The sequence below is a fragment of the Neoarius graeffei genome, chromosome 25 (assembly GCF_027579695.1).
Source record: "Neoarius graeffei isolate fNeoGra1 chromosome 25, fNeoGra1.pri, whole genome shotgun sequence".
NCBI lineage: Eukaryota > Metazoa > Chordata > Actinopteri > Siluriformes > Ariidae > Neoarius > Neoarius graeffei.
The window spans coordinates 10,556,439-10,577,011 of NC_083593.1; the positions used below are offsets into that span (position 1 = coordinate 10,556,439).

At 41.3% G+C, this 20,573-nt stretch overlaps 1 protein-coding gene across 2 annotated transcripts in view; it reads left to right on the forward strand.

Annotated features, from left to right (window-relative positions):
* The first annotated feature begins 10,068 nt into the window (after positions 1-10,068).
* grk5 (G protein-coupled receptor kinase 5) overlaps positions 10,069-20,573 on the forward strand; it is a 35,827-nt gene continuing 25,322 nt past the window's right edge. Inside the window, exons 1-3 of one of the 2 annotated variants that reach the window (XM_060908565.1) lie at positions 10,069-10,328; positions 19,729-19,824; positions 19,901-20,013. In XM_060908565.1, the coding sequence (XP_060764548.1) occupies positions 10,277-10,328; positions 19,729-19,824; positions 19,901-20,013 (261 nt within the window). In that variant the 5' untranslated portion in view covers positions 10,069-10,276. The remainder of the gene's footprint in view (positions 10,329-19,728; positions 19,825-19,900; positions 20,014-20,573) is intronic. The other variant, XM_060908566.1, reaches the window with a different exon arrangement.

A 20,573-nucleotide genomic window follows, 5' to 3' on the forward strand; every position in this document is an offset into this window, starting at 1 on the left:
CCATTCTACCATCATGTTAAATAATGCTGCTGAGAAATCACTGAACTTGATTTTATAGTCTATGGACATGACGTGACCCTAGTGATTACTGATCGCTGTCTCAGTGTCACCTGCGAAAAAAACATCACGTTTTAGAAAAGAAAAGAAAAAAACATCCACTTTCAAAGCTGCTTCATAGTAACGAGGACCTTGATAGAAATGTAGTGGAGTAAAAAGTACGATATTTGTCTTTCAAATGTAGTGAAGTCATAAGGTGCCAAAAAATTACAGATACTCAAGAAGTGTACTTAAGTACGGTACTCAAGTAAATGTACTTCATTACTGTCCACCTCTGAAGAAGAAGAATCTGAAATATGCAAATCTGAAAAGTGGATATATTTAAGGGGTATGTGCATGGGTTGTTTTGAAGTCCAAGCTGTACACTATGTCTTGGAATGTGCAAAAATAGGTCACAGGATGAGGATGAAGAAGAGTCATGACATGAATGTGTGAGCAGAAGAGAATATGTGCAATGGGTTAAATAAATAGCCAAGCTGTACAGTGTGTGCCGGAATGTGCAATAAAAGTTTACAGAATGACGATGGCATGACCATGAAATGTGCAAAATCGCAGTTCAGAGAGGAAGTGCATTAATGTCACAGATCGAAAGTGTGAGTTTCAAGTCAATGGGGGTCTCTGAGCTTACTGATGAGGCCAGCTGCAGTGGGGCATAAGGTGGCCTTATGGCGTGAGGTTTTGGTTCTAATGGACCGCAACCTCCTACACTGTAAAAAAAGAATAGTTGAGAATACTTGAAATTTCAAGGCAACAGTCTGCATTAAGAATTTTATGTTTTGCCAATGATGTGCCCATGATAATCCAAACTATGATAAAACTGTTATCTTTATTAAGAATTCTTCATCTCATTATCTGTAGCCGCTTTATCCTGTTCTACAGGGTCGCAGGCAAGCTGGAGCCTATCCCAGCTGACTACGGGCGAAAGGCGGGGTACACCCTGGACAAGTCGCCAGGTCATCACAGGGCTGACACATAGACACAGACAACCATTCACACTCACATTCACACCTACGGTCAATTTAGAGTCACCAGTTAACCTAACCTGCATGTCTTTGGACTGTGGGGGAAACCGGAGCACCCGGAGGAAACCCATGCGGACACGGGGAGAACATGCAAACTCCACACAGAAGGGCCCTCGCCGGCCCCGGGGCTCGAACCCAGGACCTTCTTGCTGTGAGGCGACAGCGCTAACCACTACACCACCGTGCCGCCCTAAGAATTCTTAATTAAGTCAATTTTCAATTCCTCATTCTGCCAACATAGATTTCTCTTTTTGCTGAACAGTGGCATTCACAGTAGTACAAAAAGGCAATTGAGGTTATCAGACTTTTTTGGGGGACTTTTTTCACCTTTATTTGGATAGGACAGTGTAGAGACAGGAAATGAGCAGGATGGGGAGGGATCGGTAAATGACCTCAGGTCGGAATCAAACCCAGGTCCCCGGATTTATAGTATGGCGCCTTATCCACCAGAGCCACACCCACGACGTGGGTTTTAAAAACTTTATTTCAATATTGAAGTTTTGTAATTGTGTAGAACAATGAAAAAAGGCATGTATAGTTTAATGATAAATTGTGATAACCTCAGGGGTGTCGTGGCTCAGGTGGATAAGGCGCCATACCATAAATCCGGGGACCCGGGTTCGGCTCCGACCTGAGGTCATTTCCCGATCCCTCCCCGTCTCTCTCTCTCCCGCTCATTTCCTGTCTCTACGCTGTCCTATCCAAATAGAGGTGAAAAAAGCCCCAAAAAAATCTTTAAAAAAAAATTGTGATAACCTCAATTGCCTTTTTGCACTACTGTGAATGCCACTGTTCAGCAAAAAGAGAAATCTATGTTGGCAGAATGAGGAATTGAAAATTGACTTAATTAAGAATTCTTAATAAAGATAACAGTTTTATCATAGTTTGGATTATCATGGGCACATCGTTGGCAAAACATAAAATTCTTAATGCAGACGGTTGCCTTGAAATTTCAAGTATTCTCAACTATTTTTTTTACAGTGTACCAGAGAGAAGTGATTCAAAAAGTTTGTGTCCGGGGTGAGAGGGGTCGGCCACAATCCTTTCTGCTCTCTTCAGGGTCCTGGCAGGCCTTTCAATTACATAATTTGAGCTTTTTCCGTCGTGATACAGGGTAATTTGGGCTTTTCTGCACGCGCAAAGTGCTGTTTTCCCAGCGCTCTGTGTTTAAACCTGCTGCTGCTTTTTTAGCTACAAAGTTATGAATAAATAAAGAAATCTATGAATTATTTTTACCTTTATTGCAAAATGTCTACAGCATTAATCCCTCTTGATGTACATGTACATGACAAAAATAATTAGAATACAGTTAGTTAGTATTTAAAAGATGTGTTGGGGCCTGAGGAGAGCTTGGAGGAAAGGAGCCTGTGAATGAAAAAGCAAGTTCTGCACTGTTGCCATCAAAGAGACAAACCTGTAGCAGACCTGCGACACAAAAGGTTTTTCAGTCACATCACAAGTGCAATTCACAGTATGTAGTCGGGTAAAAGATCTTAGTTTAAATGAAAGGCCAGTGTGTAAGGCTATATCGACAAGAGGACCAAGCTCCAAGTCACTGATTCCACCCACACTTACACAACTGTGTGTATTTAAGATGCAAGCTGTATCTTAAATACACACAGTTGTGTCCTGAATTGCTCCCTTTTATTCAGTCTTTTACCTGATTTAAATCATATGACACTAGGTATCAGAGACATGTTGCAGTTGAGGTCAGATAATGTGGGATATAGGGCTATTTTTAGGTTTTTAAATGATACAGGAATTATTAGGAGAATTTAGCACAATGGGGTGTGAAACGTTCTGGTTCACACTCCAGTCCAGAAGGTGGTGGTAATGCACCTAAAAGCTGTTTGCCAACCGCCATAAAACAATATAAAAGAAGGAGAAATAAGATTTACCTAATGTGGAAATCCCGCTCTGGTCATTGGTCCATGAGTCTCGCTCCTCCATGAAATCATGGCGTGCCAATTGCCGTTGATGGAGAATTCATGCTCTGTGCGAGGCTTACGGCGAGTTTGATGAACCCGGATCCACATGGGAATGGTGCGGATTTTGCGTCAATTACGAGAAACACATGCTAATTCTCGCTAATTTTGGTGTTTTTAAAGAAGAAAGTCAAGACATTGGGTTTTATGCAGCCAAGTTTATTTAATCAACATTTCGGTTTTTTATTTTTTTATTTTTGGTAGCATATTTTGGGCACTTGACCTTAATTTGGGCGCCCTTTTAATTTGGGCACCTACGACGTTATCCGTCGCAGGTTTCATGTAATTGAAAGGCCTGTCTGCATTCGTACAGGTCCTGAAGAGATGGAAGGCTGCAGCTAATCATCCTCTCGGCAAAGTGAATGATGCGCTGCAGTCTGCCCTTGTCCCTGGCAGTGGCAGCAGTGTACTAGATGGTGATGGAGGAGGTGAGGATGGACTCGATGATGGCGGTGTAAAAGTGCACCATCATTGTCTTTGACAGATCAAACTTCTTCAACTGCCACAGAAAGTACATCTTCTGCTGTGCTTTCTTGGTGAGAGAGCAGATATTTGTGTCCCCCATTGAGGTCCTGAGTGATTTGTAGTGCCCAGGAAGCGGAAATACTCCACAGAGGTTACTGGAGAGTCAAACAGGGTGATGGGGGAGGGTGTGGCAGAGCTTCTCCTGAAGTCTATAATCATTTCCACTGTCTTTAGAGCATTGAGTTGTTCTGCCTGCACCAGGACACCAGATGGTCAATCTCCCACTTGTAGGCAGAGTAATTCTCATCAGAGATGAGTCCAACGAGGGTGGTGTCATCTGTGAACTTTAGGAGCTTGACATACTGATGACTGGAGGTGCAGCTGTTGGCGTATAGGGAGAAGAGTAGAGGGATGCAGCCTTGGGGAGATCCGGTGCTGATGGTTCAGGAGTCAGAGATGTGTTTCCCCAGCTTCACATACTGCTTCCTGTTAGACAGGAAGTCAGTGATCCACCTACAGGTGGAGCCAGACACGCTCAGTTGGGAGAGGTTGTCCTGCAGAAAAGCCAGGATGATGGTGTTGAAGGTGGAATTGAAATCCACAAACAGAATCCTAGCATAGGTTCCTGGGGAGCCCAGGTGCTGGAGGATGAAATGAAGAGCCATGTTGACAGCATCGTCTGCAGATCTGTTGGGTCTGTAGGCGAACTACATGGGGTCCAGGAGCAGGTCAGTGATGGTTTTAAGATGGTAAAACACAAGGTGCTCGAAGGATTTCATAACCACAGAAGTCAGGGCAATGGGTCTGTTGTCATTTAATCCTGTGATCCTTAGCTTTTTGGGGATGGGGTTAATGGTGGAGGCCTTGAAGCAGGCTGGCACATGGCATGTCTCCAGTGAGATGTTGAAGATGTCTATGAACACCAGAGACAGCTGATCAGTGATCAGGTGAGACAGAGTTGGGACCTGTTGCTTTACGTGGGTTCAGCTTCTTAAAGAGCTTGTTGACATCCCTTTCCAGAATGGAGAGGTTGAGGCTGTGGTGGGGGTGGCTCCAGGGTGAGAGATTGTAGAGAGGCCCCAGCAGCAGTAGAATTGGGGGTGGTGGGGGTGGGTGGGCAGGAGCTTGGAGTGTGGAGTAATGGGGGATGATATCAGGATTGTCCCATTGTCTTTCAAAGCGACAGTAGAACTCATTCAGTTGGTTGGCTAGACGCAAGTTGTTAAAAGAGTGAGGGGGCTGAAGGTTTGTAATTAGTGATCTGTCTCAGCCCTTTCCAGACAGACATATGCCCCTTTTCCACCAAATCAGTTCCAGGGCTGGTTCGGGGCCAGTACTTAGTTTGGAACCGGGTTTTCTGTTTCCACTGACAAAGAACTGGCTCTGGGGCCAGAAAAAAAACAGTTCCAGGCTACTTTGCTGGGCCAGAGGAAAGAACCGCTTACATCAGCGGGGGGAGGGCGGAGTTGTTAAGACCAACAACAATAGTAAGACCACGAAAGGTTGCCATTTTTAAGCGACTAGATATCATGGATGCAGTAAAGCAGCAGTGGTCTATGGAGGAAACAACCTGTCTCTTAGCAATATGGTCCACAGATGAAGTCCAGGCGAAACTGGAGGGTGCTACGCGGACCAAGCCGATCAACACAAACATATTGGATCTGCCGTTTTCTGATCCCAATGAAGCACCATAAAGCCAGAAGCAGCAGCTGTACAAACGCTAAGTCATCCATTATTGTTGTTGTTGTTGTTGTTGTTGCTGCTTCTTCTTCTCCGTGTTGTTGTTGCTTTGATGTTCGCGCCAAGGTTTATGCAAATGCAGCGACGTAACTGACGTATACAGTGACGTAATGACGTGGCTCCTCTTAGCACCCCAAGCTATGGAAAACCAAACTGGTTCTCAGCTGGCTCGCAAGTTAAACGAGTTGTGAACCAGCACCAGCACTGGCCCCGAACCAGCCCTGGAACTGATTTGGTGGAAAAGGGGTAATAGAGTCGTTGGCTGAGAACTGGGAATTGTTAGGAGTCCGCCCTTTGTTTTGCCAGAGAGATCTGTATTACAGTCTGCTCTGAAAAGTTGGAGGCCAGCCAGCTGCAGCGCAGAGTCTGGTATCAGTCCGCATAGCCACATCTCAGTGACGCATAAAACAGAAGCTGAAGAAAAGTCCCTGTTTCTCCCCATCAGCAGCTGGAGTTCATCCAGTTTATTGCACATTGAGCACACGTTGGAGAGAAATATTGCAAGTAGCGGAGTGTGAAGTCTGCACGAGCGCAACAGCGCATTTCCCGCTCCTCCAGTCTCCTAGTGAGTGAGCTAGGTGAGAGTACCTTTGACCAGAATGTCCAATAATTCCATGGATGACACCAGAAAAGTTGGTAATAAGTCAGCTGGAGTTGTTCCCCTGATGTTCACGAACTCTTCTCTGGTGAAAGAGATTCAAGTATCGCAGCAGTGAATTAAGTTTACAAACAAAATAAGACAAAACAATGCGCACCAACACACTGAGGCAGCCATTCGCAGCGCCATCGTGGGTACTCTAATAAAGTATAGAATAAAACACCACAGGGCATGCTGTTATAGGAAAATAATCAACGTGACATGTTGCAAGTTGTTGCCCAGTAACCCAGAAGTTGATGGGCTCCTGATGCTTGGTGGTTAACTGGTGATTGCTTAATTGTGAAATTTTACAAGTTTGGATCCTGAATATCAGAGTTGTTTTTCCAAGCTAAGTTCCTTTAAGGGAAGATAGATTGACCAACTAATTCACTTTTTTTTATTATAGTCAGGCTGTCTGTTGTTGCCCAAATGAGGATGGGTTCCCTTTTGAATCTGGTTCCTCTCGAGGTTTCTTCCTCATGTCATCTGAGGGAGTTTTTCCTTGCCACCGTCGCCACAGGCTTGCTCATTGGGGATAGATTAGGGATAAAATTAGCTCATGTTTTAAGTCGTTCAAATTCTGTAAAGCTGCTTTGCGACAATGTTTATTGTTAAAAGCGCTGTACAAATAAACTTGATTTGATTTGATTTTCAGTTCATGAATTATTGTGATTATACAGTACTTTAAGTAACAAACCATGAACTGCCATGCAACAGAAATGCCCTCATCTTATCGTCCGGATAGCACAAGTTTGAATCCCAACAATACCACAGCCATCCATGGCCACTGGGTGCAGGAGGGGGCATACACTCTCCCCTATCTATTACTAGTCAATCATGGGCATCTGTGAGCACCTGTAGCACAAACTTCTGAAAAATCAGAAAGGTGAAAACATTAACTATTTGCTTTGAATCATATTAAATTAGATTATCTGTGTGATTTTTTTTTCAAAAATACAGTGGTATGCAAAAGTTTGGGCACCCCTGGTCAAAATTGCTGTTACTGTGAACAGTTAAGCAAGTTGAAGATGAAATGATCTCCAAAAGGCATAAAGTTAAAGATGACTCATTCCATTAATATTGTAAGCAAAAACAATTTTTTATTTTCATCTTTTACATTTTCTACATGACAAAAAGGAAAAGGGCCCAAAGCAAAAGTTTGGGCACCCTGTATGGTTAGTACCTAGTAACACCCCCTTTGGCAAGTATCACAGCTTGTAAACACTTTTTGTAGCCAGCTAATAATCTTTCAGTTCTTACCTGGGGGGGGTTTCACACACATTCGTCCTTGCAAAAGGCTTCCAGTTCTACAAGTTTCTTGGGCTGTCTTGCATGCACTGCTCTTTTGAGATCTATCCACAGATTTTCAATGATGTTTAGGTCAGGGGACTGTGAGGGCCCGGGCAAAACCTTCAGCTTGTGCCTCTTGAGGTATTCCATTGTAGATTTTGAGGTGCGTTTTGGATCATTGTCTTATTGTAGGACCCATCCTCTTTTTAACTTCAACTTTTTTACAGATGGTGTGATGTTTCCTTCCAGAGTTTGCTGGTATTTATTCGAATCCATGCTTCCCTCGACCAGTGAAATGTGCCCTGTGCCACTGGCTGCAACACAACCCCAAAGCATGATCGATCCACACCCATGCTTCAGAGTTGGAGAGGTGTTCTTTTTCTGGAACTTGGCACCCTTTTTTCTCCAAACATACCTTTGCACATTGTGGCCAAAAAGTTCTATTTTGATTTCATCAGTCCACAGGACTTGTTTCCAAAATGCATCAGGCTTATTTAGATGTTCATTTGCAAACTTCATGATGTTTTCAGTAAGGGTGCCCAAACTTTTGCATGCCACTGTACATATAGCGATCATCTTGCTGGAGGATGATCTGTTCAAACACACAGCAAGGACTGTGTAATGTTAATAATAGTAGTTGCCAAGGCTAAATTTAGAGTCATGTAGAGTGGATATAAATAGTCCACATGCCCCTTTGAAAATGGCAGGTTTTTCTGAAGTAAAAAAAAAGAAAGAAAGAAACTAAGATAAATCGTGTCAGAACTTTTTCTGACCTCACTGTGAAATTACAACTTAGAAAAATCAAGTGAAAAATAATCAGAAACATTTTATGGAAAAATAGAGAAAAAATTAAAAAGATTCAATAACCTGCTTGCATAAATTTGCACACCCTTTTCGAATTGGGGATGTGGCTGTGTTCAGAATGAGCCAATCCCATTCAATCTTGTGTTCAAAAGTAATTATCATACAACAGTCATCAATGAAATTATTCTGATTAACCCCAAATAACACAGACCAGCCATTTCTGTAAGATCTTGGTTTCAGGGGCGGCACGGTGGTGTAGTGGTTAGCGCTGTCGCCTCACAGCAAGAAGGTCCTGGGTTCGAGCCCCGGGGCCGGCGAGGGCCTTTCTGTGCGGAGTTTGCATGTTCTCCCCGTGTCCGCGTGGGTTTCCTCCGGGTGCTCCGGTTTCCCCCACAGTCCAAAGACATGCAGGTTAGGTTAACTGGTGACTCTAAATTGACCGTAGGTGTGAATGTGAGTGTGAATGGTTGTCTGTGTCTATGTGTCAGCCCTGTGATGACCTGGCGACTTGTCCAGGGTGTACCCCGCCTTTCGCCCGTAGTCAGCTGGGATAGGCTCCAGCTTGCCTGCGACCCTGTAGAAGGATAAAGCGGCTAGAGATAATGAGATGAGATGAGATCTTGGTTTCATCCGACTGCTGAAGCTATGGTCCAAAAAAGATATTGATTACAAGAAAGGTTTAAAAGAATTTCCAAAGCATTAGATGTACCATGGAACATCATGAAGGCCATCATCAACAAGTGGGGGAAATGGTGCACCACAACAACATTACCGAGAACAGGACGTCCGTCAAAAATTTACAAAAGGACAAGACAAAACCTTACCAGGGAGGCTGCCAAGAGACTTACAGCAACATTAAAGGAGCTGCAGGATTATCTATGGGGCTATGGAGGAGAGGGGCTAGACAGAAGTCCTCATCTCATCTCATTATCTCTAGCCGCTTTATCCTGTTCTACAGGGTCGCAGGCAAGCTGGAGCCTGTCCCAGCTGACTACGGGCGAAAGGCAGGGTACACCCTGGACAAGTCGCCAGGTCATCACAGGGCTGACACATAGACACAGACAACCATTCACATTCACACCTACGGTCAATTTAGAGTCACCAGTTAACCTAACCTGCATGTCTTTGGACTGTGGGGGCAACCGGAGCACCCGGAGGAAACCCACGCGGACACGGGGAGAACATGCGAACTCCGCACAGAAAGGCCCTCGCCGGCCACGGGGCTCGAACCCGGACCTTCTTGCTGTGAGGCGACAGCGCTAACCACTACACCACCGTGCCACCAGACAGAAGTCCTTTTTCCCAAAAAACATCCAAGCCCAATTAATCACCCTAAACCATGTGGCAAAACATGTTATGGTCTGATGAGAGCAATTCTAAAAGATATAATATTTCCATAATTCCAAAAGATTTGTTTGGCATGAAAAAAGCACATCACTAAACGAACACCATACCCACAGTGAAGCATGGTGGTGGCAGCATCATGCTTTACAGCTTTACTTCAGCCAGAACTGGGGATTTTATCAAGGTGGAGGGAATCAGGAATTGCTACAAATACCAGTCAATTTTAATGCAAAACATTCAGGCATCTGCTAGTAAGCTGTCGATGAAAAGGAATTTCACCTTTCAGCATGACAATGACCCAACACATCCATCCAAATCTGTGGAGTGACTGAAGTGAGCTGTGCACAGGAGATGCCCTCACAATTGGATGGCTCTAGAATATTTTAATCAATGCAGTAGTTAATTATTAATATATTGCTTGTTTGTGGACCTTGTAGTAAAGTGTTACCATTAATGTGTAGAGTTTAGAGTTAATTTCGTGCTGGAGATGTTAATTATGTTGCATCATCACGTAGACAAACCTGCAGTCACAATATCCTGGCAATAGTTCCATTGTCTACATGCCTACACCTGAATGTTATTATATTTCAGCCAGTCAGATTCTCTACTACCTCCTTTTACCTTCAGGATAAAGCTGTGCTACCTAGTGACGTCAAGTGCTTTGAGCATGACCAGCTGGTAGAGTGACGGTGTCACATTTTTGGTCCTCCTCCTATTTAAACACTGAGCTGCCAGACTTAGTAGTTAGAGTCCATTTGCAGTATAAGACACTGATAGGCCTGACAATATGGATAGGACAAAGTGATTACTTTTTTTTTTTAGGAATGTGAAACTATCTTTCTTTTAGAATCTCAATTTAGAGTTTACATCAACGTAACCCAAGACCAAATATCCCAGATTTATTGTGTGCTGATTTCTGACACAGTGGAGTGATGGAGATCGACTCTATGGCAGCGAACACCGCACTGATCAGGGCTAGAACAGGTAAGACAGCTTATATTCCATGATAAACCATAATAAACAGGATAAACGTGACGTAAATTAGCCAAAATTCATGTTCTGCATTAAACATGCGTGCGAAGTTTAAAGAATTGAACATGCTTATAGAAATAGATATGCGTGTATGTGTCTTACACTTGTAAGTGGGTGAGAGTTCTGTTTTCATATCAATGTTGCTTTTCATTTTCATTTCATTGCCAGTTCTTGCAGACGTGTACGTGAAATAGACTTGGGTTGTAATCTTGAAGATGTTTTGCAACACATCTGACCTACTTTCACCTGCAAGTCTAATAGTTGACTGGTGAAATGTTTGCAAGTTGGCAATACAACTCCAGACACCTGTGATGACAAAACGCTCAGAAAGACCCGGATGACTGAAATCCGCCACATACTGCGTAGTAAACCAGTGTTCTTGCTTGGAAACGCATCCGAATAGATTAGACCTTAGAAATCCTTACTCTGGAATCCTAACATTACTATTTCTTTCTTTTGCAAAACATACCGTTTGGTTCTACAGACACACACTCCACGTACGTTTCCCTAAGTTCCATCCTACATAGTGTTCGTCAACTAATTCTCAGTGACTATTTGCGTGGTAACAGCACATTCTGCATTTTTTCCTCTTTCAGTCCTTGCCCATATAAAGTACGTCATGGCAGTAAGGAAACAGATTCAAATCTGATGCCCTAAGGTCCCAAACAGGTTTGACTCCTTTTGTCGCAATTGTGGCTCGTGTCTACTTATGCGAGAGCTAAAATCAGCACGATAAATTATGAACCTGTCAGCTGAGTCATAAAGACTGAAGGAACAATTCTACATACTGTCAAAAGACTCATACTGCATTTTCAGCATAGGTGGACACATAGTAGGCCTAGAGTTGACCGTTGTAAAAATGTCAGCCAATTTTGCGTGTGTGTGTGTGTGTGTGTGTGTGTAGGTGTATAGGTAACTACACTTAGGTGTATAACATAATGCAACATTCAGGACAGTGTTTACACCAGAATCTTTCCTTATACATCACTAATATATAATCATAATGACAATTTTGAAATAAAAGGTTGCACAAGTTCGTGAAAAAAGGTGTCAAATTTGAATCTTACACTACATTTGAATATATTTCATCGGCAACTGTTTAAAAATATACTTTTAAACAGGAAATCGGATACAAAAATGGTTATTAAGCATGATATTTTAACACTAGAAACATGTACTGGGTATAAAGAGAATAACAAAATGAAATATATAAGCACAAACTGGAAGTTAGCAAGTAGAAATATTGATTGATTGTTGTTTTTTAAATTCATCCGGTGATGTGTTCCAGATTTTAGGATATTTTTTTAAACCTCGATTCTGTCACTTTTTGCTGATCTTCAAACATTATTTCTATTCGTGAGATATTCCGAGATGGACTCTAGTAACTAGAGTTACTCAGTCATTAAGAGTTTTCCAAAAGGATTCTGAAATGACTCAATGAATTGAGAATCTTTCATCTCAGACCACTCGGGTTTCTGATGTGTAAGTACTGTAGAATGCAGATGTGGTGTTCATACACATCTCAAAAAGTGATGTCATCTCTAACGTTCTTCCTTTAGTTCCTGCAACTCTTTTTGCATTTACTCGTTAATACATGGGATGCTTGCGAATTCAACTGTCAACAATTTTAATAACCTATCTAATATCTAATCTACTGAGTCTTTATAAAGAACTAAGACAAATCTACGTGTGGATTTCAAGATATTTCAAGTTGCCTTTGAGAAGACAATAGTGTCGCTGTTTTGGATGGACCTGTTCTGATTACATAGAGACGTAAACCACACAACATTGTCAGAATAAAAGAAAGAACACAAAGCACAGGGTTGAAGAGGTCTGAATGGAATTTAAAGAAATAAAAGTACACATTGTGAGACAGAGACTTCCATATATTTTATGCTCAGGTGCACAAAAAAAGACATCACGATGGTGTAGGTGAACCGAATCAATGAATCAGTTATAGCAGAAGAAAAGTCAGACAAATAAAGTGCTTGGTAGCCTAAATCAGGGGTCTCCAGACTTGTGATCTCGCCCAAATCCTAACACCTAAACCCAAGCGTGAAATGTACTGTTGTTGATAAATTGGAGCTTGTGACTTGACAGAAGTGGAAGGTTTGTACTGTGTTCAAGTTTTATAGGATTTGAAGATGTGTGCACTTACCCAAGTAAATTTACAAGAGAAAAAGCATACTTTGTAGTTCTTACATTTTCATTTTGACCTTCAATGTACTTTTTGACTACCAATAGTTTGGCTAGTGTTAGCACTTCTTACAGAATGAGATGTCTCATTTGTGTCCCATGTAAAAAAAAAGAAAAAAAAGAAAGAAAAGAAAGAAAAAAGAAATATCAGTCCCCATCAAATCTAAAGAAGTTAAAGTTAACTTCAGGTTTGGTAAATTATCTACCTAGTTAAGTTCTGTATACGATCCCATTAAATTAGCTAGCTAGATAGGTTTTGTTGCTAATGTGGCTTTGCATTCATTGCAAAATGGTTATTAAACTTTAACTAACTAGCAAGCCAAATTTTAGTTTTGTCTGAATTTGCAGAATATTTTGCTTAGTGAACTAGCTAGTCATGCTAGCTTGGGTCAGGCATGATGAACCTGTTGTCAAGTCTTGTCATCAGCTAAAAATATAGACTTTTGGTTTGTTTGTTTGTTTGTTTGTTTGATTGATTGATTGATTGATTGATTGATTGATTGATTGATTGAATAGTTGAGCATATTTAAGTGTAGATTTTCCACGCAAGCCTCCATACATCTACTTTTTAAATGACACTTTAGTTCAGTAAAGTTTCTTGGTACGCCTGGATAAGCCAAGCAATCAGGAACCTGGTTCAGGTGTGTTGGTAGCAGAGTGAATACAAAATGATTGCTTGGAGATCCGTCTAGGAGTTCAGTGGAATCCAGTACAGTTTGGTGATCTCCTTGCTCTGACACACCTCCTGAATGCACGGTAACTAAATGGCTATGAATTAATTGATGAAAGCAAAAAATGTGGACCATTTGGAGCTTGTCATAGAATGGTTTGAGAAACATTACCAAACAAAATATGTAACTATAATAGAAGTAATTATTTGCATATTTTAAGTTTAGTATGTATACTGCCCTGCCCAAAAAAAAAAAAAAAGCTGCACATTCTAATATTTAGTTGGACCGCCTTTAACTTTGATTACAGCATGTATTCACGGTGTCATGGTTTTGATAAACTTATGCAATGTCGTAACATTTATTTTAGTCCAGAGTTGTATTAATTTTTCACCAAGATCTTGTGTTGAGGATGAAGAGACAAACCACTACATAAAGTCTTCTCCAGCACGTCCCAAAAATTCTCAGTGGGGTGAAGGTGGTGACTCTGTGGTGGCTAATTCATGCGTGAAAATGATTCCTTATGCTTCCTGAACCTGAACCACTCTTTCACAATCTGAGGCCTAATTTTATACCCGTGCCATCAGGGAAGAAAAAAATCCATTGATGTGATGATAACCTGGTCATTCAGTACATTCAGGTCGTCAGCTGACTTCATTTTATTGGCCGATAATGTTGCTGAGCCTCGACCTGACCAACTGGAGCAACTACAGATCATAACACTGTCTCCAGAGGCTTGTACAGTGGACACTATGCATGATGGGTGCATCGCTTCATGAGCTTCCCTTCTTACCCTGACACACCCATCACTCAGGAATAGGGTCAATCTGGACTTATCAAACCACATGACCCTTTTTCCATTGATCCAGAGTCCAATCTTTACGCTCCCTAGCAAATTGAAGCCTTTTCTCCTGATTAGTCTCACTAACAAGTGGTTCTCTTATGGACACACCGCTGTTTAGTCCCAATCCTGTGAGTTCTCGTCACATTGCAAGTGTGGAAATGCTTTTAATTTCACTATTAAACGTAGCTGTGAATTTTACTGTTGATTTTTTTAATGAATAAACTTCACCAAGCATTTAAAGGAGTACGCCACCCCCAGGTGAAATTGAGTCAGTCCCTGCAGTCCCTAGAGTTGGATGAGTGAATCAAAGCGTTTTGTAGCCGACCCAGCCATTGCCCTGATCTAGAAACGCCCCGGTTAGCTTTAGCTTAGCGTAGTCGCTGTAATCCGGCGTATCCAGCTAGCATGTCGTTGCAAAAGTGAATCAAATAACTCAAGATTTTTTATAATTATTTCTCATGACCTGTACATTCACATGTACACAGCTGGGTATTTTTATTATTTACTGTTTGATCTCAAACACATTAAGAAAGCAAGAAATTCCCCAAATTAACTTTTGGCGAGGCACCTGTTAAGTGAAAAGCATTCCAGGTGACTACCTCATGAAGCTGGTTAAGATAATGCTAATAGTGTGCAAAGCTTTATCAAGGTAAACGCTGGCTACTTTGAAGAATCCAAAATCTGAAACATTTTTTAACACTTTTTTGTTTACCACATAATTCCATATATGTTGCAGATGTTATTTCATAGTTTCAATGTCTTCATTATTGTTCTACAATATAGAAAATATCAAAATACAGAAAAACCTATGAATGAGTAGGGGTATACAAACTTCTGACTGCTACTGTAAACTTTAACACCTTTTCTGTAGATGTACCCAGCACCAGCTGTAGATCATGTAAAAAAAAAAAAAGATTTTAGATTGCGAAGTGTCATGTTGCGCTGTGAGTTGAGCCATTTAAAACAAAGATTTTAGATCGCTGCTTTAAACCATGCCACACACACTTTCTGCAGACATAGCCATCACCAGCTGTACATCATGTAAAAAAAAAAGATTTTTGAGTGCGAAGTCTCATGTCTGTTCGGGTTTAGTTGCTGACTCTCTGCTACAGCTGAGCAAACACACTTTGCATTTACTCTGCAGAAATGCAGTCTAGTTTGTAATGAGAACAAATGGGAATAAAAGCAACACAATTCAAATTAAATGAACCCTCAAGTGTACACTATGAGAAATTAGGTTAAAACTATGATTATAAGACATTAACCTGGGCTGCCAACTCTCACGCAATGAGCGTGAGACACACGCATTTGATTGTCTTCACACGCTCACACGCCATACCTTCAATTTCTCACGCTAGAAAAAAATCTAGTTTATCTATCTAATCTAGGCTACCCATTGCGTCACGCCAACCACTTGCGATCGATCAATTACGCCTTACGCACGGCTAAACAGGCAGAGAGGTGTTCCCTTCTGTACACACTCCCCTATGGTAGGTGGCGCATCTAATGATGCTGCACTCGCCGGAAGTTGGATAATTGCCTACCGTCAATTTAGAGGAAGACGAGGGAGAAGAAGGTATCCGAGTTGAAGACGGGTGTCTCAGACAGGTTTGTACATATGCATGCCAATGTGTGGTGTTACTGGCGTAATTATGAACTTGTATAAAGTTTCTGAATCGTTTTAGCCTATAAGTGTTGTGAGAATATTTAATGCCATATCGAGAGCTGTGTACTAGGCATGCTAAATCATTATAGGCCTACTGCCGTGCCACAGCCTCTATCTTCCCCAACAAGCAGCACGGGAGATCATCTCCTTAGCACACGTTTATTAAGGCGCATTTTTAGTTTGTTTACTGTATGTTATCATACTTTATGACTTTATTTGAAGCCATACTGGAAATGTTGTAAAATAAAGCAAGTAAGAGATAATATTACAAATGCAAGAAGAGCCATTAGCCACCATACCTATTGTTTATTTACAGGGTATTTATTTTTAATTATTTATGATGTATGTAATTGCTCAGTTAAAGTAAATAAAGCATGGTCACCTGTAATATCAAAGAACTTGAACTTGTGAATAATTAAAAAAAAAGACAGAGAACAATATACTGAGGAGACAGGGTTTCAAAGAGGGCAAGACAGGTAGAGAATATTTGTCAGATAATAGGCCCTGACGAATGCTCTATTACTAATAAGAAACATAGATAAGAAATAAATTAATAAGAAATATATTAATATAGCTTATTTAAGTATGACCAAAATTTTTAAGCCCAACTTTGTGTGCACATTCCCGCCTATGGCCAAGGTTCAGCTTTTTGTGTTTCAATACTGTTCGAACTTAATCATTTTAATGTTTCTTGTAGCACATGCACATTTTGCTTACTGTTTAAGCCTTTTATTTGTTCTTTTGCTGTTGATATTTTCCCCATGCCAATCTTCTGCTGAACCCAGTGGTGGGGAAAGCCCTTAAATGCATAATAAATAGTCAGTGAGGGACAATCTTATTTTTGCAACAGTTATTAAAAACTTAACATTTAGTTTCAATTCAGAAGGTGTTTAGGCTTAGCTGATGAAATATTTTCAAACATGAACTTGCCTTTAAATCTGAAACACAGGTCTATAGGGCTACAGGAACATTGGCAGTCATCTGTAGTTTTCTAGTGTGGGGGCTTTTAAGCCAAAACTTGGTGCTTTTGTTGGCCACAAGCTGAAGGCCTGGCAAGTCAGGGTGTGTAAGAATGTAGGTATGGCACAGCAGGCCACTCCAAAAATCCACCAGAATGCAGGAACATCTACTAAATCCAAAATCTCAACACCCCCCCGTCCATCTCCAGCTGGACGACCCACAAAAAAACACACCAGAATGCAGGGGGACAAGTGAATATCAAACTGAATACAAAATTCCCACTTACTGCATGGTGTGCGGAAAAATTTTGCCGTCGACCCCCCCTACCCCCCCAAAAAAAATCTCACTCCAAGGAATTTCGAAAAGTTGGCAGCCCTGCATTAACCATGCTGACTGGTGAATAGGAGCCTATACCAAGGTCTAATAAAGCTCTAAAGAGGCCCAGGAAATATAAATAAAGCAAAACAAGTGAAATAAACCAAAATGGTTTGATAAAATTCCTTCCCAGTGGCATCCATCTTTCTCCGATAGTAAAACTTTCTCATGAAGTAAAACATATGTGCATATAAAAATACTACCACACCTCTCTGTAACCAAGGCCACAATTCCAGGTATCTACAGTAGATTAACCAGAAGAACCAGGTACAAAAGAGAGTTCATTTCTGGGTGCATTTATACTTTCAAGTACTTAGAAGTGAAAGGTGATATGATCGGTGTGGCACATGCACAAAAGCAAGACTGAATTTCTGGTTTGTCATGAACTGGGGGTTTTTGATAGTGCATGGAGATTATGTGTCCTTTATCGTAAGATTCCTGTTCTTGGCTGCAGGAGTGGAACCCAATGTGGGCTTCTGCTGTTGCATGCTGAGATGCTTTTCTGCTCACCATGGTTGTAAAGAGTTGCTGTGCGTTACTATATCCTTACTGGCAGCTCAAACCAGTCTGGCTATTTTCCTCTGATCGCTCTTATCAACGAGGCGTTTCCACCCACAGAACTGTTGCTCACTCAATGTTTTTTTGTTTTTCGCACCATTCTGTGTAAACTCTAGAGATTGTTGTGTGTGAAAACCCCAGGAGATCAGCAGTTTCTGAAATACTCAAACCAGTCCATCTGGCACCAACACCCATGCCACAGTGAATGTCACAGAGATCACAATTTTTCCCGTTCTGATGTTTGAAGTAAATGTTACCTGAAGCTCTTGATTTGTATCTGCATGATTTTATGCATTGTGCTGCTGTCAAGGGATTGGCTGATTAGATAACTGCATAAAACAGCACGTGTATGGGTGTTCCTAAAAATGGCCAGTGAGTGTGTATGCATGCATATATATATATATATATATATATATATATATATATATATATATATATATATACACACGCGCACACCGACTACTTTAGTGAGAATTGCTGCCATGTTATGATTATTTTCTTTGTACTTGTTATCCTTTTATCCTTAATGTCGCGAAATGCCCACAACAAACCAAGTTAGCTCATGTTAGCACTTAAGTTATAGCACCTTCAAACAACCAGTCTCTCGTCAACCTCTCTTTCTCTCTCTTGAAGTTAATAGATAGATGGATGGATAGATAGATAAATGGATGGATGGATGGATAGATGGATGGATATATAGATGGATAAATGGATGGATATATGGATGGATGGATGGATGGATGGATGGATAGATAGATGGATGGATGGATGGATGCAGCTTGTCATATTCCCAAGAAACATCAAAGCCCTCCATGCTGAAGATTTTCCATGGTGGAAGATTTAAGTGACTGTTAGAAAGCGCTGATGCAGGAGACTCCTTCCAAACAAAAAAGTCTCATAAACATTTAGGAACTGCTTTGATAAAAATATTTGCTATGAAATATTCATGTCTGGGGGTGGCACGGTGGTGTAGTGGTTAGCGCTGTCACAGCAAGAAGGTCCGGGTTCGAGCCCCGTGGCCGGCGAGGGCCTTTCTGTGCGGAGTTTGCATGTTCTCCCCATGTCCGCGTGGGTTTCCTCCGGGTGCTCCGGTTTCCCCCACAGTCCAAAGACATGCAGGTTAGGTTAACTGGTGACTCTAAATTGACCGTAGGTGTGAATGTGAGTGTGAATGGTTGTCTGTGTCTATGTGTCAGCCCTGTGATGACCTGGCGACTTGTCCAGGGTGTACCCCGCCTTTCGCCCGTAGTCAGCTGGGATAGGCTCCAGCTTGCCTGCTGTATTCATGTCTGAATATCTCATCTCATCTCATTATCTCTAGCCGCTTTATCCTTCTTATTTTGAATGCTTCTGCTCAAGCAGGGAAATTCATTTAATACGGAAGGTATTTAAATGAATTAAAAGCGCTCATGATACCATACAACATCTATATTAAATGTTTGAAATATTACTATTTCACACTGTACATCAGGACCATACATGTGTTCCCTTTTCTCAAAATATATTTATAATCCTGTCTTAAAGTGACTGACATTTTTCTGCATTATGACTGTTTTCTATTTTCTTGTCAGACATTTTGTTTGAGGGGTGGGGTTTTTTTTTCCAGAAGGAAGATTTAGACCAATTATACAGAAAAATAATATATTATGTATAATTAAACCAAGTCACAAATTATGCCATCTTATTTTATTTTTGTGAACATTTAAATGGAAATATCATTAAAATGCATAACTAGTTCCATAGCACACCCTAGAAAAGTGCATCATGAGTATTCTGTTTGTCACATTGTCTAGAAGAGTTGCCATATCGGCTACTACGTCCATAAGGACCATCCAAGTATCAGTTATTCACAATCAGCACTGTTTATTAGGCTCATACCTATGTACAGTATGTTGCCATTTTTTCATTTAAGACCATTCAGCTCTTAAACTACCAAAATACGAAATGTTTTTCTAAATTTCAAAATAGATTCAGGGTTAGATTCAGGATTCATGGTGTACATAATTCCCTGTTCTCCCGTGCAGACATGGAGAGTTTTCTCGAGTAAACATTTATGTAATGATCATCTCTCTCATGTCCCTGAAGGTGGTGGTGGCAAATCCAAAGGAAGAAGCAGGAGGTGGAAAGAGCTGCTGCAATTTCCTCATGTAAACGAGTGTGCTGAGTTGGAAAGCACCATTGGTGAGATGCTGAATATAAAAGAATAAAACAAACGAGAAAGCAAATGAGTTCATGCAATAATGTGGGTGTGTTACAGAACGAGACTACTTCAGCCTGTGTGTGGAACAGCCTATAGGGAAAGCATTATTCCAACTCTTCTGTGAAACAAGACCAGAGCTCAAATGCTGCATCGACTTCCTGGATGCAACGGTATGCACAGAGCCCTCACCTCATTCCCACTGAACACTTTTTTGGATGAACTGGAACGCCGACTGTACCCCAGGCCACCTCGCTTGATATCGGGGCCTGACCTCACTAATGCTCTTGTGAACACAAGAACACAAATCCCCACAGCCACGCTCCAAAATCTAGTGGAAAGCCTTCCCAGAAGAGTGGAGGTTATAATAACAGCAAAGTGGCGGACTCAATCTGGAACAGGATGTTCAACAAGCACATTTGGGTGTGATGGTCAGGGGTGCACATACTTTTGCCCGTATAGTATATAAGTAAGGAATAAAATAATAAACAACAATCAGAACAACAGTCAATAAGAGAATATCTCAATGTGCTTCATTCCTCTTACACCACATTTTCTGTAAAACAAGCTAGTTCCTGTCAAGTCTTACATCATAATAGTGACAAACATCTCATCTCATCTCATTATCTCTAGCCGCTTTATCCTGTTCTACAGGGTCGCAGGCAAGCTGGAGCCTATCCCAGCTGACTATGGGCGAAAGGCGGGGTACACCCTGGACAAGTCGCCAGGTCAT